This window comes from Kryptolebias marmoratus, linkage group LG19 (assembly GCF_001649575.2).
Source record: "Kryptolebias marmoratus isolate JLee-2015 linkage group LG19, ASM164957v2, whole genome shotgun sequence".
Classification (NCBI taxonomy): domain Eukaryota; kingdom Metazoa; phylum Chordata; class Actinopteri; order Cyprinodontiformes; family Rivulidae; genus Kryptolebias; species Kryptolebias marmoratus.
In genome coordinates this window covers 11281854-11306858 of record NC_051448.1, presented here as the reverse complement: position 1 = coordinate 11306858, position 25005 = coordinate 11281854, and the positions used below count along the sequence as shown (strand labels likewise).

Below are 25005 nucleotides of genomic sequence, written 5' to 3'. Positions count from 1 at the left end.
TCTAAAACAAAGCCAATAACACATTTAAAACCAGGATTTATAAACGAAACATGAATGAAGTTATTAAAGCCTAAGAAATGAATATAGTTTTTTTTTATCTAAAATGTTCAGAGCCATAAAGAAAACAACTAAAGAAGTCATCAAAATTAAAAAAAAGGAAATACAAACATGGTGTCTTATTTTGATATACCGGATGTTGTCGTCAGATGTGTGACGTATGTCCGTCTTCAGCCGCGACTTCACTTGTGCAGTCGGTCTTTCAACGATACCATACGTCTTAACGTGACTGTAAAACATTTATTTAGAAAAAATAAGCTACTTGTCGTGTCCTGTAGAGTATTACAGTTTATTTAGCTGGTTTTATAATTTAAACTGACGTGCAGTCGGTTGGAAAACAACCGATAATGTAGCTATCGTCCTCTGAAGAACGCAGGTCGACGTTAGCTGTTAGCTTTTGTTAGCACGTCTGGGCCGACTGCATGTAGCCCCGCGACACGGTTTTTGTTCCGCAATGTATCCCTCTTGGGGGAACTACGGTGCTCCTCCGTCGCAGGGCTATGGGGGGTCCGGGCCTCGTAAGCTCTCGGTGGGCGGTCATACAGGCCAGGCTGGGGGGTTCGGCGGCTTCGAGGCCTCCTCCTCCAGCAGCTCGCTGTTCTCCAGCCTGGAGGAGCAGCACCGCCAACAGATGGAGCAGCTTCAGATGCTGCACAAGAAGCAGCTCCAGTCTGTGCTGCACCACGGCAACAGTGCCTCTGGGTTCGGCGGCGGACACTCGGGCGGGTTTCCGGGCTCGTCGTCGTGGCATTCGGAGGGCACGGGACACGTGGAGGGCGGCGGTGGCCAGTCGTATTTAAAGCAGGAAAACGCCCCGGCTCAGATGCCGAGGATTCGACCCCAGCAGCATCCTCCTCCTCCACCGCCTCAGCAACCCGCGGAGTCTCAGCCGGTTCCTCCCCCTCCAGACTCCCTGCCACCAGAAGGCAGCGAGCCTCCCAAGGCTAAGGAGCCCCCCAACAAGGACTCAACCACTAACAAGGACAACCAAAACTTACCTTTGCAGGTAACACTTCTTATCACTCTGGTCCTTGAAAAGCTGCTAAGGAAGGTCTCTATTCAGTAAACTCAACTCCTTAAGCATCTCAGGAACTTTCCTTCCTTTCAACCTTTGAATTCAGTTATGAAAATAACTAATTTGCTCACATTTGTCAAAAGTAAACACTTTACAGTGAAGTGGAGTACAGTCTTTATTAGTTATATGCAATGTAGTCTGATTCAGTTCAGGGGAAAAAAAAATTAGGACAGTTCATCATGCCTGCTAAAAATAAAAAACACTAGGACCTTATAGGAAGAGCAATCTTGAGACACTTGTTTTCCAGTGGCACTGACATGATTATCAGTATTAAGACATTTTTTTAGACATTCAGAAACATCCATTGTTCATTGTTAAAACTCAGTTTGTTTCATCAATAATTAACTCTTGTTTGTGTCCAAATAACTTGTAAGAACAGTGTTGTGCAGCTGAACCCAACAGTGGTTCTGAAACCTGCAGAGTATCTTTTGTTGTCAACTTAAACTCGGTGTTAAATGCTATTATTTTATCCATTATTGAAAAACTTTCAGAATATGATGCTCATGGTGTTTTCTCTTCTATATAAAGCTTCCATTCACTTGGAAGGAATAAGTTAACCTCATTTTTGTTTTGTTTCAAACAGTGTGCTCTTTTAGCCTTCGTGGTGTAAAGTGCGATCTGTTGTCAGTGTTTTAGGCTTGCGGCGCACATTTTTTGTCTCCATGTCAAGCCTGTGTTTTGACAAACTTATTCTTTCCAGCTCAGCTTTAATAAAAAAAGCTGCTGTTACACAACCACAGTTCCTCTGGAGGTGCGGAAGCAAATCAATAACAAAAGCGCAGTTCTTATGACTGCTCCATGGGGGAACTAAGTTTTAGTAACCCTCGAAATGCCCTTAGAGCTGATTGGTCTGAACACAGCTAAAGACTGAGGTGTTCCTCAGATATCATTCTGATGGGATTTAATGTCGCCTGTGAGTAGCAGGTCAAGTCTACAGAAGCCCTGCGTCACAATCAAGGTGTCTACTTTTATTCTCTGTACCAAACTCTCAAGAACGACCTCTTCTGCTGTATGTTCGTACACAGGAATGGTCAGCATCAGCCATGTGATCAGAACGTTATTACTTGATATCATTCCTGGTCAAATTATAACATAAATGTCAAAAGTGAAAGGAAAATTTGAGAACAAGGTAAAGAGTTGTGGTACAAAACAGGAACAGAAGTGTATTAATTTAAAAAAATGTTTTGTCACTTATTGTAAACCTGTTCAACTAGCCTGCAGTCATGTTTTCAGAACTACTCATGCTCGCTGTCAGTAGAAATAAGGGATACTGCAGCTCTTACTATAAAAACAAGTCAAGTGGTAGTTTGATCATTTTGAGAAGGGTTTCTGTGTAAGTTATAAATTATTAATATCTTACTTGTAGACGGCTTCAGCAGCCTTAGTTTGAAGAAATGGTGATTCTGTCCAACAGCACTGATGACCAAAGTGGGCTGCTGTCATCTTAAAACAGCTCCAGTTTCCAAATTTTCACAGTGGTTCATGTGAATGCTGTTTTATAAACCTTTACACATCTGTAAGGGAATCTTCTGATTCGGCCAAAGTAACCATGTGATGCAAAAAGTTTTAATAATAGCTTTCATGCATAAAGATGTCAGTTTTAGTTCAATTTACTTTTATAGCATTTTGTGTATTTTAAGTATCTAAAGTGGTCGGTATGATCAGCTTTTTTTTACAGGTAAATAATACTTCTCAGCATTTAGCTTTACAGTTTGGATTAAGATTAAATTTATTGTCACTGAATGTGGAAAAACAGTCAAACGTTAAAAACACAGAAGAACAAAACTCCACACTCTGGTCCAGCAGCATTCAGAATATATACTAATGGTAAAAATGTTTGTATAAATACAAATTAACTTCAAAGTATCATGAATAAATGGTTAAAAACATAATCACAATTCAGTGGAAATTTAAAGGATTAGTGCAATAGTTAAAGTGAAAGAGGAGGGGTCCTTGATTTATCATCTATAATCCTGATTATGGATGATAAATCTAAGGTTTCAGGAAAGTCTTTGATTTCTGACATTTTCAGTTAATGTCTCTGTGGATTCTAAAATGATACATTTGGAAATTTTGAGCCTAATTTTAAAGTTGTGTACAAACTGGGCAGGTAATACCAGACAATTAAGATTTTATACAATGGGTAAAAGTGAGAGAGAAAAAAATTGACAGAACCCTGATTTTTAGTGATTTTTTTGGTATGTAATTGTAAAATGTTTTGTGCGTAAGTCAGCCTGTCTCTGCAAGTCAATTAGCTGAGTGTAAGAAAGATGGAGATGGAAAAGTACAATCTTTGTGGGCTTTGTCTTACGTTGGTGTGACTGTTTCTGCCAGGAACAGCAGCATGTTTGGTACAAGCAGCATCTTGAGAATCTGCAGAAACTGAAGCAAGAGAAGGGCAAGCTGAATCAGAACCAGGGCGATGCTTCTATGCCACCACAGCCACTCGTAGGTCAACCGCCTCAGCCTCCTCTTCCTCCCTCAGAACCACCCAAAAGCACACCTCCTCCACCCCCTCCCAAAGAGGAACCCTCTGCCCCCCCTCCTCCACCTGTGGGATTGAAGGTAAGGCTTCCTAAAATGTTGACAGTGATGGTGGTGTACAGTTTTGCAGAAAAAATGTCCCACGGTCTAAAAATTGTTTATGTTGTTTGCACAAATTTGCAGGGTGAAAATGTAGGAAAACCACAGACAGTTACAGACACAGTAAGTCATGCTGTTCAGTTTTTCTTTATCACCGTTTTCCATTTATATACATAATATTTGACCTCAGTTTTTTGTGATATCTGGCATGTCTTGAAAAGGGTTGGATACCAAACTTGGTACTTTAAATAGCACTGATCAATTTCCATTGGCACTACAGACCAGAGGTTTCCCTTGACTTTCAAAACATTCAGATACTTAGTTTGAAGTAAAATATGAATAAGAAATATCTAAAATTTGCTCTAAATGAAATTGGATTTTGATTATTGCTCTTGAATGTACGCCGTCTGCACCCTTACCCGTATGAATGTGAGGCCACAGAACTTGAACTCAAGGATACGATCAAAGATGATCCTAAAGTATCATAATGTGAAATTGCACTCAGTGTACGGTAGATATATAGATGTTATTGAGATTGTTATTGTAAAATACATACCATCATGATACATAATCTCAGTTCTGATTTGTTAAAATGACAAACGGCTTTCAGATTTTTGAAAAATAATTTAGGGCAAAGGAACTGTGGCATAAAATACTCTGTTAATGTAATCTCTGTATAATCTCTGCTAACGACTGCTGTTGGGTATCGGCACTGAAAACTAGGTAACTACATCTAGATTTTGGAACTCTCAACTTTACTTATTCATCTGTTGTGTGACTCCACCCTTTAAAATATCACTAGCATTGCTCAAATTTTACTAAAACGATCTTTTGTTGTGTTTTGTTTTTACGATTGTTTGTTTTCTAGAAGTTGTAAGTAGTCCATCTAAAAATATTTCCTTTCATCAACCGTTTGTCTTCTCTGGATGTTTCAAAAAATTATCTTTGAGAAATAAAACAAATATGTGCTTCAGACATGTGCTCTGATGTTTCTGCTTGTTTCTGTTTAAAGCCCGAAGCCCCAAATAACTCTGAAGAAGCTGTTCGTCTCCAGCAGTTACAAGCTGCAGCAGCTCAGTGGCAGCAGGTGCAGCAGCAGAGAGCAAGTATACAATACCAGGCTCTCATGCAACAACACGAGAAGCTCCAACAGATCCTTGAACAGTACCAACAGCTGATTCAACAGCCTTCTGACCTACAGGTACAGGGTTTCCCCCATCAAAGAGGCTAAACCCGGTGGTAGGTGGCCGTTCGCCAGCTGATCACCGGCCGACTGTGATTTAGTAAAAAAAATAAATGGCGGAAAAGTTGAAAATATGGCTATTTATGATGTGATATAGTAAGATATTTGTGCCAATACAGTTAAAATAACTACAAATTGTTTGCACCTAATTAAAATCCTAATTTATGTCACATTTACAAATAAATTAAATTAACATAAATGGAAAAAGTGCAAACAAGACACCAACACACGTCTCACGTCAAGGCCTCAGGGCTCATTAGAGTCCCGCAGGGCTCCGCGAACAGCACGAGGAGGCGTTTATACTTGGCATTTACGTCGGTGCAGTTCTCTCCGAAAAAAACGGGTCATTACGCTACGTAACCGGTGGAAATACGGTAAAAAAGAGAGCAGATGGTTGTCACATCAAATATGGCTGCACGTATTCAGGAGGAAGAGCTGTTGTTTCTGGCTGTGATATAGAGAGGATGTTTAAACTTAAAGCATTCAGTTTGACTTTCATTGATTTATTTGCTTTACTTGTGATTCGCCCATCATAGGACTAATATTTCTTCCCTCTGTGGTCTATAAACACTCCTTTTTATCGGCTGCAGCAGTGATCTCCTTCCGAGAGTTTTGAGTCGTTTGATTATCTTTGTGATCTCATAGAGGGATCTTATAAATGCTGATACAGGCTAACCAGCTCCGCTAGAGCACTGAAATCATCCATTTTGAATGGAGCGCGGTCCACGCCAAGTTACAAAAAGTGCACGATGCGACACCGCATGGGGCCTTCGCGCAGGGGTGGGGACAGCGTGATTGCGTCACTGTTGGCGTGTGCACCCTTGCGCGGTAAGGTAGATAAAGGTAGCGGTTTTGGGGGTGCGGGTGGAAAAAAACGTGTATAAAAAATGACTTATTTATTATAAGCCTGGCGGTTTGAGTAGTAATACAACTTTTCAGTTTAACCGTATTGTTTATGGATTTCTGTGCAGCACATCAAAAACCAAAACTAACTTTATCACTTTGATGTCCTTTGTTGCAGGCGATGACTGCTGAATTGCAACTGAGACACTATGGAATGCAACAGCAGCAGTTCACCTCTTTATTCCAAAATTGGGTTGCATCCTTTGCCTTATGGTATGAGCAGTTTCAGACTTATCCACACAAAGACCAGCTGCAGGAATATGAGCACCAGTGGAAGCAGTGGCAAGAGCAGATGGCTGCTACCAATGTCCACCTTCAAGAAAGAGTGACCACTCTTTCTGCCATAGTGCCATTTGCTATGATGGGACAGCTTGGACAGTACCCTGCACAAGAAATCCAAATGCAGCAACAACCTGTAAATCCAGGTGTCCAGAAGCCTCCAGTTACTGTTAGTACTATACCTCCAAGTCAGCAGCCGCCTGCTTTTGTGGCACAGGCAGAATCACCTGCTGGACCCACTTTGCAAGGAAGTGTCCCTACTGGGGTCGGAGTGAGGCCTCCTGGTCCCCTTACTGGACAGCCATCGAGTTTCAATGATGTCATACAGCCACGGTCAGTAAGGGCTGTTCTGTATTAAATGCGATTTACTATTTAAATATACACATAGGACTGAGCCTTTCAAGCAAAATATTTTAAAATGTATGCTTTAGTAGTTCTAAATGTACATGTTCTGTGTTTTTAATGATTCCAGGCAAAGCAGATTTGACATCCCACCACTAGGTTTTGATGGTCCCCCAAGATTTGACAAGCCACCGCCAAGTTTTGATGGTCCTCCGAGGTTTGACAAGCCACCACCAGGTTTTGACGGTCCTCCAAGGTTTGACAAGCCACCTCCGAGTTTTGATGGTCCTCCGAGGTTTAACCACCCACCACCAAGTTTTGATGGTCCTCCGAGGTTTACCCACCCACCACCAGCTTTTGATGGCCCTCCGAGGTTTAACCACCCACCACCAACTTTTGATGGCACTCCAAGGTTTGACCAACCAAAGCAGCGTTTTGATGGTCCTCCTTCATTTGACCACCTACGACCACGCTTTGATGGACCACCTAGATTTGATTCACCAAGACCACGCTTTGATGGGCCACCAAGGTTTGACCAACCACAGCAGCGCTTTGATGCCCCCCACAGATATGACCAACCTCGATTTGGACAGCCGCCCAGATTTGAATCCCAAAGGCCCCTCGGCCCTTCAGCTTCTTTGGAATCTCCACCAGCACTGCAGCAAAAACAGCAGCAACCTCCCCAACCTAAGTCAATGACAGCCATTGAGCAGCCTGCCAGAATGGATTCCAAGACTCCGTCAAAACCACCTGATCAGCCACAGTCTGACAAAGACAAAAAAGAACAGTGCTTTGAAGGGCCACCCAGGTTTGATCCACAACGGCAGCGCTTTGATGCCCCTTCCAGATATGACCAACCTCGATTTGGACAGCAGCCCAGGTTTGAATCCCCAAGGCCCCTCGGCCCTTCATCTTCTTTGGAATGTCCACCAGCGCTGCAGCAAAAACAGCAGCAAGCTCCCCAACCTAAGTCAGAGACAACTAATGAGCAACTTGCTAGTATGGATTCTAAGACTCCATCAAATCCACCTGATCAGCCACAATCTGACAAAGACAAACAAAGAACAGAATCTGTTAAGTCCATTCTTGAAGACATGTCAGATGACAGCTTGCTTGGAACCGAGGGCTTTTTTGTTCAAAATGATCCTATTCCTCAAACATTACCAACTAGCACACAGCCTGAGAAAACAGCTGGCAAAACAATATCCAGTGACAGTGAAAAGGGTAAGCCTTCTGTAACTACTGATTTAGATCCAGTGTCAAAAATGCCTGCACAAAATTCTCTCAAAGCGGATGGTCCATTGATTCAGCACACTTTAGAAATTAAATCAGAGCCACAGGGTTCTGGTAAAATGCTATCAAACCCAGAGCCTCTAAATTCTCCACTTGGAAGGGGACGAGGCCAGTCCCCAGTGCATGGACGTGGACAGATGGGGCCTGGGCAGTTTAGGGGACCAAATGCCGTACAAGCTGGAGAGGAGGTGGGAGAAATGCCATATAACTGCATGCCACCTGAAGAGAGCATTGGGATACAAGCGGAGCAAGAAAAATACCAGTGGCAAGATCCTTCTTATGAGGAGTTTGGTGGCAATGAATCAGGGGTGCCTCCTGAAGAAACATGGGTGCCAGAAGAACATTACTTTGAAGATGATGAATATTATGAAGGGCCAGTAGGACCCCATATGGGGCGAGGTAGGCCTCCAATAAGAGGAGGGCCTCCAATGGGCAGAGGTGGGCCTCCAATGGGCAGAGGTGGGCCTCCAATGGGCAGAGGTGGGCCTCCAATGGGCAGAGGTGGGCCTCCGATGGGCAGAGGAGGGCCACCAATGGGCAGAGGAGGACCACCAATGGGGAGAGGGGGACCACCCATGGGGAGAGGTGGCCCTCCAATGGGCAGAGGGATGCCACCCATGTGGAGAGGGGGTCCACCAATGGGCAGAGGGAGACCACCCATGTGGAGAGGAGGCCCACCATTGAGTAGAGGAGGGCCGCCCATGGGGAGGGGAGGTCTGCCAATGGGTAGAGGGGAGCCAATGGAGAGGCCCTGGGAAGATGCTGAGTCAGCTGAGTACTATGAGGACGGAGATCCTTATGGAGAAGAATGGAGACCTCCGATGAGAGGTATGAGACCCCCATTTCCACCTGGACGGGGTCGCCCCCCTCATGGTCACCCTGGTTTCATGCCACCAGGACGAGGACGCCCACCTCACCCTCTACATGGGCAAATGGACCATGAGCCACTAGGCCATGAGATAGAGTCTGATGACGCAAACTTGGATCCATCAATGCACCCAGTGTATCATGGTCATGACCCGTTTGGCCATCCAATGTATCCTGATATAGGAAGAGGCAGGCGACGTGTACCGCCACCACCTCATGAGCTGATGGAGCCTATGGAAGAACCATTGTATGAAGAAGCAGGGGGGGAAGAATGGCATCCACCACCAGGGAGAGGTCCTCCAATGCCTCCACATGAGATACTGGATAGGGGAGGAATAAGGAGAAGACCTCTGGGCCGAGGGATGGGAAGGGGAATGTGGCGCCCAGGTTCAGAACATGAGGAATATGAAGAAGGGTTTAATGAGGGCTACACTGTGGATTATGAACATGGGCGAGATGCCCATCGTTTACGTTCAGTTGAGGACTACCCTCCCGATGATTATCGCCATGAAGCCAAGTACCATGAGTCTGTGTGGGACAGAGAACGAGAGCTTCCTGAGGGAGACTATCCTCCCCGCATACCACCACCAGAGCATGTCAGAGGTGAACGTTGGCATCAGGAAGCAGAGCGAGATCGCCTGTATCCATACGATGACAACAGCAGGGCAAGAGGAGAGCTTAGAATTCGCGAGTACAGGGATGAGCTGCCGTATCGGCAAGAGGAGTCAGACTGGGATCGGCCTTCAAGGCTTCCTCCACCACATGAGAGAGGTTATCCTGACAGTGACGATCGTAGACCTCCCTATGACGAGCACAGAAAAGACTCATCTGTGGATTTACCTCCACGGCCTGTTGCTTCTGCTTCAGACTTGCCAGGAAGCTCAGCTGAATCATCATCCCAAGGGGCAAATGTACTTGCCCTCTCTCAACGTCAGCATGAGATTATCTTAAAAGCTGCTCAAGAGCTTAAGCAAATAAGGTAATTTTTTATTTTTTTTATTGATTGATTTTTGTTATAAATTAATGCAATATGTGGCAACGGTGGTATTATTTTTTTTACATCAAGCAAAACTTCATGTTCCAAAGATTTCTCATTGAATTGAAAACTCTTGCGAAATTATTACTGGAGAAATTATTAATAAAGACGTTTCCACCTCTTGGCCCAGTGGATAGTGTGGTCATGGGGTTTGGTCCCCAGCCCCTGCAGCGTGCCGAAGTGTCTTTGGGTAAGACACTGCACGCTGTGCGTCATGTAGTGTGTAAACTACATAATTGATAGCACTGTAGAAGTGAATAAGAAACTCTGTAAAACCCTTGAAAACTCTAGGTGAAAAGAACAATAATAATCAGAATATCATTGTTGTTTATTCAGATTACCTCCCTCCTGCTCTCTACACAGATGTTTAATTATCAGTGTGTGGAACTTTTCTCTGGGATTAAAAATGATAAATACAACACAAGAGTTTATTTTAAATGCCCACTTTAGTTCTTAGCTTTAAGAACTGCCTGTCATAGCACATCACAGCTACAGCGTCTGAATTTATTTTATCCATATTTTTGTTCTGCAATGAAGGTGGAATGTCGGTAGCTGTGTTTTTAGCTGTTTTTATGGATTGTGATAAAGTATTTTCATTACAGTTCAGTAAAAAAGGAAGTGATTATAATTAGGGTATAATCTGTTCTGACTTTTAAAAAATGTATATTGAGAAAGTTAATTTTTTGTGTCAATATTTTATATAAGAAATCTGAAAAACATTTTTATTTTTTAAGAAAACTGTAAAAAACAACACATGGCACTTGATCGGGTTTTTAATTTTGGCTCTTTGTGAAAATAAAATTGGATCTCCTTGAGTTCAAAGTTCACGCAGCTTTAATGAGAAGTTGGGTCACGCGTCGGTGAAGCACCGTTTTAAGGTCTGAAAAACCAAACAGGAGAAAGAATCAGTGGAGTTTGTAGCAAAAGCTTTTTTTTCTTACAAATATTGTTAAAAGCTTGTCTAGTCTCATTCTTGCGAGCCCAGGATCTCGTCACATTACACCGCCTCTCTAAAGTGTTTCGGGGATCTTTCATATTGGTTTAACAGACATTTTTTTGTGCTTCAAGGGAATTGCAACACATAAAACCCCCTACTGCTGAGCTACAAACTAAACCCAGCGAGTCTCTGCCAGAGCTCCCTGCAGGTCTCCTGGGCTTGGAGATCCCACCAGATGTCAGGAATGTTCTTAAGGTAATAACTTTTATTATTACTTAACACAAATGCATGATTATGGGAAGAACAGAGTAACGGAGAGGAGCAGCATTATTATCATACAACTATCATTTTCCCACAAGTTTATTTAGTTAGTTTTTATTTATTTATTTGTTAATATCTGTCCTGACCAGGGTATAAGTGCTGCAGCACAAACTGCTCCTGAACAGGCATCTTGGGAAAGCAAATCTGCTGCAGATTACAAGTCACCCCTCTCATCAAACCCTCCGTTGATTTCTAAGACTGTCGATTATGGACACGGGCACGGTATGAGCAGTAAAACCGACATGTTTCAGTGCACTGGCATTAGCTGGTATTGATTAACGTTAAATGTTTCAGATCACGGGACTACTACTGTAGAGCGCATCTCTTACGGTGAGAGGATAGTGTTGAGGCCTGACCCCATGCCATCAGACAGAGGCTATGACAAAGGTAGCTTTCACTCCATCAAACACTTCTTTTACTTGTTTTGCTGTCGCAGCTCTGTAAATATTGTCTTTCCATTAAAAAAAAAAAAAGTAGAGCATCTAGCTCTCAGGGATCCCTACGACAGAGACCCATATTTTGAAAGACGATTGGACCCGTATATGGATCGCCGGGAGTACAGCAGAGAGAGGGAATTGTACCGAGAAAAGCCTCCTGAATATGAAAGAGACCGATATGAGAGGGATCGTTATCATTCACGAGAAAGAGATGACAGGTAAGGTGTTTCCTTCGAGAGTTTACCTTTTCTTTTTAATTTATAGAGAAGTTTTCTGTCTCTTTACATGTTGTAATAGTTCTTTATATATTTATTATTGTTTGTTTGTTTTTAATTCAAGCACACATTGCTTGGTTGAGGAAAGGTACTATATCACATTTTGTTAGAAACTCTGATTGAGTTTGATGGTTCGTAAGAAAAAAAAAAAGATGAAACCTAGTTCTCATCCCGTGTGTAGGTCTCCTCTGGCTTCTTCTCTGCGATCAGGATACAGGGACAGGGACCGGGACCGAGACAAGGACCGAAGCGGCAGCCGCGATCGAGACGAACGTTACGGACGACCTGGCTACGACAGACCGCCATACGAGCGCCCCGGACCCGAGCGAGTTGGGTCTGACCGCTACGGCTCGCCTTTCAGTATGTTAACCAGCCTTGTGTCGACGCTTGGGCGCAATTTAGCCACTTCAATTTATCACAGAAAATCAAAATGTTTCTGGAAATATTTGAACTGCAAACAATTTCACACAGTGGATCGAAGAGGCTTTCCAGAGGACCGAGGACCTCACTCTGCGGCGCCCCTCGCACCGCCGCTGCCAGCACCAACAAGGATCGAGAAGAAGCCTGAAATTAAGAATATTGACGATATCCTCAAACCACCCGGAAGAGTATCCCGACCTGAGAGAGTAATACTAACTTCCTGCTGTGTTCATTTTTCTAAGAAAGGTGTGTGGGTGTCGAATGTACTCACTGAAGTTTTATACTTTTAATAGATTGTCATCATAATGAGAGGCCTTCCAGGAAGTGGGAAAAGCCACGTTGCAAAACTCATACGGGTGAGTGATGTCTGTTTATATATATATATATATATATATATATATATATATATATATATATATATATATATATATATATATATATATATTCTGATGTAACTTCAAGAAAAGTATTCTCTAATTTTAAAAAATTGTGTTTATACAAACCCTCTTATCTTAATTATCTTAAAAAATGATAATAATGTTGTTGTTTTTTTTAATACTAAGGACAAAGAGGTTGAATGTGGCGGTGCACCTCCAAGAGTTCTTGTTTTGGATGATTATTTCATGACCGAGGTGGAGAAAGTTCAAAAGGACCCAGACACCGGGAAAAGAGTGAAAACCAAGGTTAGTTCGACACAGACAAGATCAGCCAACGAACAACGGAAGCTTTGTGCTCAACATTACATTTAGTTTTACCTTTCTGAGTTAGTATTACCTGTTAAATACTCAATAATTATCCTGCAGGTCCTGGAGTACGAGTATGAGCCAGAGATGGAGGACACCTACCGGAGCAGCATGCTGAAGACATTTAGGAAAACTCTGGATGACGGGTTCTTCCCCTTCATTATTTTAGACACTATTAATGACAGGGTTAAACATTTTGATCAGTTCTGGAGCGCAGCCAAAACTAAAGGCTTTGAGGTGAGATGTGTTCAGGAATAAGTCGGAGTAACGCACCCCGTCTGGTCCACGCTAAAGACGTTCTGTTTTTTTTTTTTTTTTTATTTCAAGGTGTACGTGGCTGAGATCACGGCGGACAATCAAACGTGTGCTAAGAGGAATGTCCACGGGCGCACACTGAAGGATATAATGAAGGTTTAAAACCTTGCTTGACTAATCTCAAGTGCAGAGCTAATTATTCGTGATAATTACTCAATATTTTCTTCACTAAAACATCTGCGTAACTTAAATATTCTGCATGCAGATGTCCAGCAACTGGGAGCCTTCGCCTCGTCATATGGTGCGCTTGGACGTCCGGTCCCTGCTGCAGGATGCTGCCATAGAAGAGGTGAGGTTCTGTCGAGACTCAGCAGAGTGTTGTCGTCGTCGTTTTTTCAGAGGCTGAGCTGAAGCAACTTGTGCTTAAACGTTTAGGTTGAAATGGAAGACTTCAACCCCGAAGACGAGCCTCAGGCGCCCAAGAGGGAAGAGGAAGAAGAGAGTGATCTGGTAGGACACGACTGCTTAACTTTATAGCTGCAAGAGTTATTTTCACCTATTTGTTTTATAGTTTGTCAGACAAGACGTATCCATTGTTGATGTTTTAATGTTTTCTAAATTGATCTGAAGAGTTGTAGGAAACCCGAACTGTAAATTATTATGATTTGATATTCAGCTACAGGTAGGAGTGCAGCATACTAGTGCTTACAGCTCTTTACAGTCAAAGGAGCAGGCTTCCTGTTTATTGTTTTGAGATTTAAATATTTCCTATCATAAAAAAGCAGTTAAGCATAAAATACATCATTTAGTTTAAGACACCAGACCCCATTACCTTTCTCTTTTATTCTAAGGCACATTTTTGTCAATAGGGAAAAAATGGAATGAGTTTAAAATTAAATACAAATAAATAAATCAATAAAAATACAATTATAGCAGCAAAGAATTCTGTGCTAAAATGTCTGTCGGTTAAAAATTCATTTAAAATTTCCCACCGTGTAAAATGTTCTCATTCACAGTCTTTAGATGAAAAGCTGGGTTTTTAACACTGAACCCAAAAAAAGGAAAAAGAAAACTGAAAACCCAAATAAAATGAGTGGAAAAACCTCTGTTGTTACATACCATACAGGCATTATGAACATTTCCACTTCTTAAATGATTTTAACATTTTAATCATACTGCTTTAAAACCCTCGGCTGATTTGATGCACCTGATTTTAATGTTTTTTAATATTTTTATTTATTTATTTCTGTTTGGTCGGGTTAGTTTTGTTCTTCAAGCCAGTCCTCCTGCAGCTGGACATAGTTTTGATCCAAATCTTCTAAGAAATTATGATTGTTTTGTCCTCTAAAAATGCTACAAAGCTTTTAATTTGAAATGTTTGTGGCAAATGATTTACCCTGATCGTGTTAATGCAGTAATACGTATTAATGCAGTGGTACATAGTACTTATGACCTGTTAAACTTGAAGATATTAAATTAGATCTGGAGAAAATAAAGACAAATCTATTATAGCAGCATTTTCTGCTGTCACAGGCTGGTAAAGTTAATTTATACTTAATATTTACTTGTGAACTAGCAATATATTTTTTGTTTTCGTTGATATTCAGAATTTAAACAAACCTTTTTGACATATGTCTTATAAATCTATTTACATCAGTGAGGTTGGCTCCTTCCTTGACAGGATTGGACATTCATTTAGTCATTAATGTTATCATTTAAGTTACTTTTAGTTTCCAGTGTCGCCTGTACGACACACAGACTTCTAATATTCACTTGGCTGCATGGAAGCTTGTTTTTACTTGTTGAGACTAAATGTGCTTGTCAAACTTTTTGTTTTGAGGGGTAAAACTCAGTGGCACCTGCAGCGTTTTTTATTTGGTGTAACTTTTAAGACCTCCGGTCTCACCTTTCACTGCTGAAGCCATCCGGGTTTCTCTTATCTAACTACTTTAAACTAACTGATAAAGAAAATGGCTACCCTGAAACAATATATTGTTTAATATTTATAGGTGACAATTTCCTAACAAACGTTGCTTTTTTATTAGACTCTGTCAAATATTTCACTTTAAAACATTTAAATTAAGGTTCAGTGTGTCATTCAGCCTCACAGATGGTTTTCTCAAAGTTAATTGTTTTTGTTATGAAAAGTTTTTATTTAATTTTAATTTCTGCTGTTCTTTTTTAACACAGCTCAGTGTTGTGTCAATAACCTCAACGTTAGATTTGAACCCAAATTGTTCTGACGCTGTAACATTTTTGCAGGAATGTGTCCAAATGTCATTTGAGCATATTTCTACAAAAAAAAAAAAACCTTTCTTGTTTTTTTTTTTACTTTGTGCTGTGTTGTCTGTTTTATTGAACTTGGCCTTTAAATTTAGAGATGGTACTAGGGCTCACTCCAAATATCTCTGCAGCTTGGTTTTGTAGAAACGCCAGCCTGAAGTTGCTCTATAACCCTGGCCCAATCCTATTTGGGAAAGATTTTCATGGATACAGCCAATGCATTTTCCTGGCAAATGTGGCACCATTTAAAGGGAAATAAACAGGCTTTCCAACAAAATATGATTTATTGCCAAGAAGCTTTAATACAACAAAGAACCAATTGACCAAACACAAATTTTATTACTTAGTCCAAAAAATGAACAAGCAACAAAACAGTGACTAAAATCCATCCCACCATTTCTGTTCAAATCAAACAGATTTTTAATCCTTTGTTTTTTTTCCTAATATTTAAGACCCGATGCCTGAAGAAACTGGAAAACTATTTTTATGTTTAAATCAATAATTGAAGTTGTGGATTAGTTCAAAAATAGGTTTTCATTGAACGTAAACAACCTATTTTCCATAGTTGTGTATAACCTCATGTTTGATTCTGTGTTCAACAGTTTATCTGCTGAACACGAAATCAAACATTTAAGTTCATGGGATGAAGAAACTTCAACAAAAAAATAATTTGACAATTAAAGTATGACGCTGCAATAATGCTATAAATTGCAGTCGCTTTAATTGTTAAGTTTCGATCATGGTACTTAATATGTTCAATGAACATGAGAACTAGTTTTAAATCCAAAGCATTATAAATTTAGTTTGTTTTCTGAAAAATCAAGGGAGCCTTGTCTTTTAAAAAATGACTGGAAATCTGATAACCTTGCACGGAAATATTGAGACCGTTTAAAAAAAACGAGCAACAGGGATGTGTGTGGAAAAATGGGGAAACAAATGCATACATTGCATATCCTGCAGTAGAAAGCATCCTGTTAGGGGTGTAACGATACACAGAAATCACTGTTTCCTGTGGTACACGTGTGCTGGACCTCTAGGTTTATATTGAAATGTTTCAGTATAAATACGTGTACTGCTACACCCTTAACCTCTACCTTGAACCACTTTTAGTTTAGAGATCCCAGGTCCTTTCACGCGTTTTATAAGACAACAAACGTTGGATCAGACTGGATCAAAAGGAATTTGATGGGTTTAAAGTATGCAAAATTTAATTCAAGTGTGTGAATATAAATAGGAATGTGTCATTCGGTACATGTTGTCGTGTAAGTTAACAATTTGCCTCCTTTATTCCTGTACACGGAGCTAAACATGGCACAGGAAAAAACGTTGACCTGTTTGCCTTTTGAAAGATAAACATTCATAAGAGCCGTAGTCACTGGAAGTGTCCTGTGGGGGTATTTGTGTAAACAAGTTTCTTAATTAAATATAACTAACAGGCTTGTTTTTCTCTGCCATTCTTGGCATTAGGACATTTTTTACTACAGGAACGAGTGGACTGTCCACGCTTCATGCACATTTTAGACATGAGGATGACTCCAGTAAGACGAGATTACTTTAGGGGAAGAAAAAAAGGACCTACTTGTGGTCGACGTGATAAATCGCTGAATGGAGATCAACTCCGAGTGGCTAAACCTGAGCGAGACATTTATGGAAAAGTCATCAAATCATTCAGAAACCAGCGAAACACCGTAACTTCCTGTCTCATTAATTGTATAAATGCTTCCAGGTTGACACAACCGTGCAGCTCCCATCACTGCCTTTTTATTTGTTTTGATAGTTGCTTTCATAACTTCGGTTGTTTGTGGTCATGTAAATTTATCTTGCAGCTGAAGCTCTACAGAACCTCACAGGTTCTTTACAGCTGAGGTAACAAAAATATTAGGAGGGAGAAATGTAGAGCCGCCTTTGTCACTTTGTGCCAGTTCATTGTTGTTTATCGCGGCACATTAATAAATACATCCGTAGAACTTTTTAAAACAACTTTTAAGTCCAGATTTATTTTTCAAACTTTACTTTTTGTTGTTTTTTTTGGTCCCCATATTCCCATGATTATCACGGAGATGTGTGTCGTACATTATCACAAGAATTAAACTCCTGTGTCATCAGCATTAAAGGGATAGTCCGGTCATCTTTGAAGTGATGTTCTGGTTAATAATAGTTATCAATAGTTAGAACTAGATGGGGTGATGAAACTCCCCCCTCTAATTCACTGCTCCTAACAGGTCATGTTAAACATTACTGAATTATATTCACTTCCCAATCGTCCTTGAGACCCTGTTTAAACTGATATAAATGCTACTGTACAAACATTATTTTAAAAAGAGGTTTTGAGTTCACTTCTAAAACTTAAAGCTTAAACTTAAAGAAGACCGTGGAGAAAAGGCTCTGCTCTGCACAGTCTGCCTCCAACTTGTTGTTTGTTTTCATCACAGTGCTTTTCGTCTCGTTCTTCTTTGTTAGAAGACTGTGTCCAGTCTTGGCAGATGAGGGACTCGATGGTAGACATGATGGGCTGTTCACCATGAGACAGAGTGATGATAGATAGCCCTCATACTAACACTCAAACCAAACACCTGGAGTCGTGCAGACATGTAAAGGTTAAATGTTAGCTAATGTAGCGTTCTCTCACACTGGTATATTGGTTTTTTTAAGCCTAAGAAATGGTTCAAAGTAGCACTCATTTAGCTCGAAATTAGCCATACTGTTAGACAGAACGTCCTTTCAGAGTTGACTGGATTGTCCCTTTAAGTCGTTAAAAGAAAAGTCAACTTCTCTTAATGTCCAGGTCTGTAAAGTTTTGCACAGAATGTGTCTCTGCTCAAATAATAGACAAAAAAAGACAACTAGGAGTGGGCATTTCAAGCAAAACGACTTCATGAAAATCACTGATAATCATTTAATTCTTGTTCAAACACCCCCGATCCTCCCACTGTGGTGAATACAGTCTATTTCTCACATTTACCACCACAGAAAACATCGGGAGTGTTCGGAAGCAGAAGCTTTAATCAAAGTATGGTGGCTAAAAATCCTCTGACATATTAACTTCTTACTGGTTGGCTGAGGCTCCAGTAGGTGATTTTTTTTTTTTTTTTTATTAATTTGAAGCGGGCTCGTATCTGGCTTCTTGACCCCATCTACTTTGTGCTTTTGTCTGTCGTGTTCACCTGGACTCACAAGCCTGTAACACACCCGGTGTGTGTCAGCCGTGTGTTCCTCTGATTGTTTGTTTGTTTTGTTTCTGCATTAAAGCGAAGATGAACAGGTTAACCACTATTCTGTATGCCAACTCTTTAAAACGCTGGATTGTACTTTTTAAAATCTCTCTGTCTCATATAAAAAGCCTCCAACAAGCCTGAAACAAAAAATCTTGGAAGTTTCAGCTTTTTGCTGTAACTAACCTACCCCAATAACGACAGCAGGGTTTGTGTTTTGGAATCACACATATATAATTATCAGACGTTTAACGATAACCATGCAGATCGAATCAAGCAAATATTTGAACTTTATTATTGTCAGCAACATTTAGAAGACACAAGCACAATCTGAGCTCTTCAGTTCTTAAAACATTTAGAGAAATACACAAAACGAGGTGTTGAATGATAATTAGCTTACTGGAAAACGAAGCATTACAGCCGTTTGTTGTTGTCTGATTTCTTTTAGTAATTAGCCAAAACATTAGTCCTAAAAAGACCATTTAGTCACAGCTTGCATTTAAATTGTGTTTAATTGTCTGCATGCCGGTGTTAGCAGTGTTTCGTATTTAACTAATGAATTCCGTTTCATTCCAGTTGTGCTTGTTGAATGTCTTTTTAACGTCTGATAAACCAGTCTCCTCTCTTTCCAGCCAGTCCCCTGTCCCCGCTCTTTTCTCTCCCCCTTTAACCCCTGCGTTGGCCAGACTTTTAACTGCTGCAGTGTTTCTTTAACGTAGGGCTATATTCCAAAAAGCAAATGGGAGATGGACACGTCTGAAGCCAAACTTGGTAGGTATTCTTTTCTGCAAGTCTTGATTTCGTAGCTCACATTCTCTCTCTGTGGTTTAGAGGCTTTCGCTTCAGTATATTGCATTTTAAGCCTAAAAAAAATTGGTTTTGTTTTTACTTGTTGTAGCTAGGGCTGGGCAATATAGTTAAGATATTTAATCTTGACTCATTTGCATAAATTCAATTTGTAAATATTTACAGCTTGATACTTTAATGTGATTTCTAACCCTCATGTGTCTGTTTTAATAAAAACCAGACATGTAATTCCTTCCACCAGAGTCCCATGTTGAATAAGAAACATAAAAATACTCAATATAGGTCGTATTCGGACCTGACACATTAGGTCGGGTTTAGTCGAAGCAGAGTTTGTTTCCAGCGTTGGTCTGGACTTTTTGTGCAGGTGTGAATACAGTCATGCGAACTCCGGTGCGGATCAAACAACCGGACCGAGACCCGCTTTTTGAGGTGGTCTCGGTCCGCTTCAAATCGAACTCTGGTGCAGACCGGACTTGAACCGAACTAACTACGTAAAGCACGCACCTTTTTGGACCTCACGGGCCACCGTTGCGAAGCATCATGGGACAAATAGCATTATTGTTGCTAATGCTAACACCACCAGCATTTGCCGGCGCCGTTCCAAAATTCGAAGTAAAATGTCATTAAACCGACGTTGAACGAGCTGCTCTTGAATTTCAAAATGGTGCTGTAATCGTACCAACAGAACGAATGTGCACATAACAAATACAGCACACAGGACTTCCATCTTTATTTCGGGGTCTGTGCTCTAACCGCTGCCCCCGTCTTTCTGTCCAATGGGATCGATGAGCGTCACCCACGTGGCTTTGTTTATAAATTATAGTCCGCTTACAAAAAGGCACAATGTGAATGCAAACCGCACCAAACGAAGAAAAAAAAGTCCACTTTTGGTCCGGACCAAAGGGCTTTCCTGGTGTGAATACACCCTTAGTTCAGGCTGCAACAAGATTGTTAGCCTGCTACTTAAAGTTCATAAAGACCATTTTTAATTGTGTCCAGTGATTGTTGTTTAAGATGACTGTTGGCTGACTGAGCTCGTGTGTTTTAGTGAATCTGAGGATGTCAAATACCTAAACTATATTTAACATATTGCCCAGCCCTAATCACTGTGTCCTGTTATTACTTGATGGTACAAAAAGCTGAATGAAACGATCCCGTTGGTGAGTTAAGCACCCAGATGGCACCTAAAAACAGCACCCGGCGTTTCAATATGAAAGTCCCGGTGTTGCGTTTTTTTCCTTTGAGTGTTGCTAAAAAAGAACGGGGGGGGGGGATGATTGCTGAGATCGAAAGGTTGAAGCTGTTTTTGATTTGAGGGCACAAAAGACCTGAACAGTGATCTTCCTTTTATGAAGACAAGTTGGACGGTCTGGGGATCAGCGGGAAGAGGAAACGTGAAGGCGATCACCTGTCGGGCTTGGAGGACTTCCTTCAGCTGCCGGACGACTACGCCACACGCACGTCTGAGCCCGGGAAGAAACGGGTAAATTTCCATTCTACGCGACCCAATCGTTCGATACGGGAGGGGGCAAAGTAATGATTTATATGCACATTTTTAAAAAATTAAAAGGGTTGTTTGAACACATCCTGTGAAATGTTGTAATTCAGCTCATTCGTCCATTTCATGCTCACGATGTAACGCCCTGTGTTCCCCACCCCCCTGTTTGCTCAGGTTCGATGGGCTGACCTGGAAGAGAAAAAGGATGCGGAGCGAAAGCGTGCTATTGGTTTTGTGGTGGGTCAAACGGACTGGGAAAAAATAACAGATGAGAGCGGCCAGCTGGCGCAAAGAGCTCTCAACCGCACCAAGTATTTCTAAGAAGATGATCTTTACCTTCTTTTTTTATTACTTCATGAAAAGGTACGTAAGTTGGTTCTTTCTTTTAAAAAAAACCCCATCTCATTTCAATCATTCAGACATGAATGGCTTTTATAAGTTTGTAGTTTACTCTGATTCTGTACAATAGATGTTTATATTCAGTGGATTTCCTGCTGGGATCGAAACAGTAGCAATAGTTTAACAGCGTAGGATAATTTAAAATGCTTTTTACCGCTTTACCTTGCCTTTCAATAGAAACTACAGGTCTAATTATGTTTTAGCAGATTGTACAAACGTTAACTTTAAAATCTCTGACAAATCATTGGGGACAAATTTCAGGATGAGTTGTGTTCGGATCGAAATATGAAGAGCAAGGAAAGATAATGAACCTTTTGTAGAAAATTATGGTTCCTGCTCAGAGAGCTTTTTTTTCAGCATGAAATTCCACTTTTTTTAAGTAAATTTACTGTGTTTGATTAGTTTTATATTGTGTGTTAAAGTTATCAGAGTGGATTGAGTCCAGGGACTTTACCGAGGAAGATCTCTACTTCTTGCACAAAGCTTGTATTGTGTTGATAAATCTGACCGATCCGACACAGAATGACCTGATTTTACTCTCCACAGGTGTCCAGAATGTGAAGAAGCTGCCGCTCTCTGACGGCGAAGCAGAAGTGGAGGTGATATTCCCAACACTTATCAATTTTTAGTCAGTTTGCTAAGATCAGCTTAACATATTGTTTTTTTTCCCCTCTTGATAAATGACTTTAAATTTGTATTTCATAAACTGTTTCTCTTCTGGTTAAACATCCATTCGTGGTTTTTTTGTTGTCGTTGTTTTGTTTTATACTTCAATTCATGTACTGTAAATCTGTAACACTGTTACTCAATGTGTAGTGGAAATAAACTAAGTTTCACATCAACTTCTCAAAAAACCACAGTTCTTAGTTGGGTCTTTCTGATGAAAAGGTTTGTTGTAATCTCGATGTGATACGAGTGACATCATATCAGTCTGACCTACATTTGGGACGACTGATTGTTTGTTTGTTTACAGCTTGTTGTTCTGTTTGTGTATATTCTGTTTTAGAGTTCACGAGGCCAAGTGAACTGTACCATGAGGTATTGTCTTGAGGATTTTGTCTCTTGGCTTATTTTTGTTTTTTATTTTAAATTCCAAAGCAAATGCAACAAAACCACAACCTTTAAAAAACCTAAATTTAAGCAGTTTTAATGACTTCCAGTCGATCCTTTCAAGTACTGTTAATTTTGGCGTTAATGTCTTCTTTTTTCCTCTCACGTCTTAAGGTTCGTTTTAAATCAGCTGGTCGTTACCATTGCACTCCCATGTGCAGAAACTTGGACACTTTTGATTTTTTTGAACTTATTGGTGATGCCAGGGTGAGTTCAAAGAGGACTCATTTAATTTTAGCTCCTTCTTCCATTAGTTTGCTTTTCTGCAACAAAAGAGCAACACCATAACATAATGTTAAACGTCTTTTTAAATATATTGTTGAGACTAAAAGTTTATTTGTTCCATGTTACAGTGTAGTCTTACTCGACACTCTTATCCTAAAACAAAATTAGAAGGACAGAGAAGCATGAAGTGGTTATACCAAATCTGAGTTAATACTGTTCAAAACGCAAAAAATATATATATTTGGGACTTCTGTTGTAGGTTGTGTTGCTTATTCAAACAATTTCTTAAAGCAACAAAGCATGCCAGTACATGAACTACTGTTTTACTAATGTTTAGCTGTTCTTCACACTCAGTGATACATTTTCTGACCAATCACTGGTCGTTGAAGGTTACTACTCGCTTGGAAACCTTGTTGACGGTAGAATCTGAGTTAGTTCTTGTGGTTCTGCCTACATGCCCATCTACACTCTGTATAGATTGGAAAATGGATGTACTTATATGGAGCCTTTCTAGCCAATTAGGTCACTAAAAGCGCTTTACAACACAATCTGTCCTCGTTTACACATCCATCCACACACACACACAGCTCTACAAAGCTAGTCTGAATGAATCATCCTACAGAGACTAATCAGGGCTTTGGATCACATTCATACATGGATGGGGCTCATCAGAGGCAATTAATGCTTCAGTGTCTTGTTCAGGGGCACTTGGACATGTGGCATACTGGTGGAATCGAACCTCCAACTGTCATTGGAGGACGACCGCTCGAACCACTGATCCATTTAAACAGATTTTTCTTTTACGTATTCAAATAATTGTAACAAAAATGCTAAAAGCACCCACCTTCTGCCACATTGGCATATCGGAACACGCTTCACAAGGCGAAAGATCTCCCCCAAACCAATACTAACACTTCTTTTCTGTTGTTTTCTTTTAGTCATTTTCAGCACACAGTTGAAGTTTAATCGTGACAGTTTGGGATAAAGCTAGACGAGTTTAAAAAAATAAAAATAAAAACTTTAAAAACAGCTCCATTGTTGTTTTGCTTTCCAAGGCACAAAGTAGTCGTTAGCATGTGCTGCTACATTTCTCAAAAGATCTGTATTTCATGTTCATACAGACACATAAAACAATTCAATTTGTTAACCAATCCCCACATTAGAAAGTGTTTTAAAGTGATAATGTCATACCAAAAACTGCAACGTAAAAAAGGAAGAACCATCTTTTTGTTCGATACCAGCTCCTGCTTGTGTTCAAAGCTTGCTTTATGATACCGGCTCCAAACTAGAGCTGAAACTTTCTGAATAACTTGTTACAGAACGCATCCTTAATTTCTATGATCTCAATTTTCCTCATATTGTGATCAAACACTTAAATGCAACTTTTGTTCTTTTCTCAGTCCAACACTTTGACTTTTATGATTATCACAATTCACTGAGGGTCTATTCTGCCTAATTAAACTAAAAAACCCAAAACATTCCTTTTCAAAACCTGACAGCTACGTCCACTTTTTATAGTCAGTGGCTAAAATACAGCGCTGATGACTCTGTTTTTTTTTCTTTCTTTAATCTTGAAATTTGAGCACCGGACGAACCAAGAATTTGACCTTTCACACACTTGAATTTAATCTGGATTATCGACGCCTTCACTGAGAGGAACTGAAGACGAGCGGCGCGGCAAACGAAAAAGCACTTTGCTCCCGATGAAGACATTTATTTTGTCTGCGAACAGCCAGGAACTGTGGAAGAATCCGGATGGTAAGTATGAAGGAGACAATGTTTTAGCTGTTTTTTTAAAGGAACCAAACACAAAAGTTGTAAAACAAAACAAGAAATTCTGACATTTTAAAGAATAACTGTACATAATTCTGTATATGCAAAGAAAATACAGCTGTTTACTGAATAATAAAAACACTTCCTCCCCTTGGTGTTTGACTATATTTTGTTTGAGAAGTGCCTCTGATACCAAATGTTTGCTCTGTGAGTTAAAAATGTTTCACTGAGAACTTTTTCACTCACTTAGATTGTGTTGTGATTTTTTTATTTTTCCTTTTTTATCATCAAACGAAACATGTAAGATGGTAAAGTCAGTATCTCACCGGGCTGTGAATGTTGGCGAACGGCAAGGGCTTCACAGAACGTCTCAAACGTTTGCGGAGAGGAGGGGGGTTCCCCGTTTCACGGTGTTGTCACTTAAGTTTTGAACACATTTGGAAAATTTGTTGCAAAATTAAAAAAAAAAAAAAAAAAGCGTCAGACTTGTCATAGGCGTCTCTAATCTGTCTCAAATCCTTCTCAATTTGGATTCTTTCGCGTCCAGAGCTGGATTTTTACACCAACTCAAGAGCTTTCTTATGACAGAATGTTTAAAAACCATGCTGAAGATAAATTAAAAAAACAAATTG

General features: G+C 40.4%; 1 protein-coding gene across 4 annotated transcripts; it reads left to right on the top strand.

Annotated features, from left to right (window-relative positions):
- Positions 1-218: 218 nt before the first annotated feature.
- ylpm1 (YLP motif containing 1) lies at positions 219-24862 on the top strand. Of its 4 annotated transcripts, none has more exons than XM_037981553.1 (23): positions 219-1063; positions 3467-3697; positions 3800-3838; positions 4728-4916; positions 5980-6473; positions 6613-9621; positions 10747-10870; positions 11026-11158; positions 11231-11323; positions 11414-11591; positions 11713-11736; positions 11830-12008; positions 12120-12274; positions 12362-12424; positions 12632-12751; positions 12872-13048; positions 13139-13222; positions 13332-13415; positions 13502-13576; positions 19281-19332; positions 20724-20851; positions 21041-21229; positions 21812-24862. In XM_037981553.1, exons 1-22 carry the CDS (start codon positions 512-514, stop codon positions 21185-21187), a joined length of 6330 nt encoding a protein of 2109 aa, XP_037837481.1. In that variant the 5' UTR covers positions 219-511; the 3' UTR covers positions 21188-21229; positions 21812-24862. The 4 variants fall into 4 exon arrangements, with proteins under 4 accessions (XP_037837481.1, XP_017282772.1, XP_017282775.1 ...); XM_017427283.3 differs by having other exon boundaries at positions 220-1063; positions 11411-11591; XM_017427286.3 differs by lacking the exon at positions 11713-11736 and having other exon boundaries at positions 220-1063.
- The last annotated feature ends 143 nt before the right edge of the window (positions 24863-25005 follow it).

Coding starts and splice junctions, on each gene's coding strand:
- ylpm1 (XM_017427283.3), top strand. CDS start 512: ATGTATCCCTCTTGGGGGAACTACGGTGCTCCTCCGTCGCAGGGCTAT. Junction 3,839..4,727: donor CACAGACAGTTACAGACACA/GTAAGTCATGCT, acceptor TTCTGTTTAAAG/CCCGAAGCCCCAAATAACTC. Junction 20,852..21,040: donor CTGAGCCCGGGAAGAAACGG/GTAAATTTCCAT, acceptor CTGTTTGCTCAG/GTTCGATGGGCTGACCTGGA.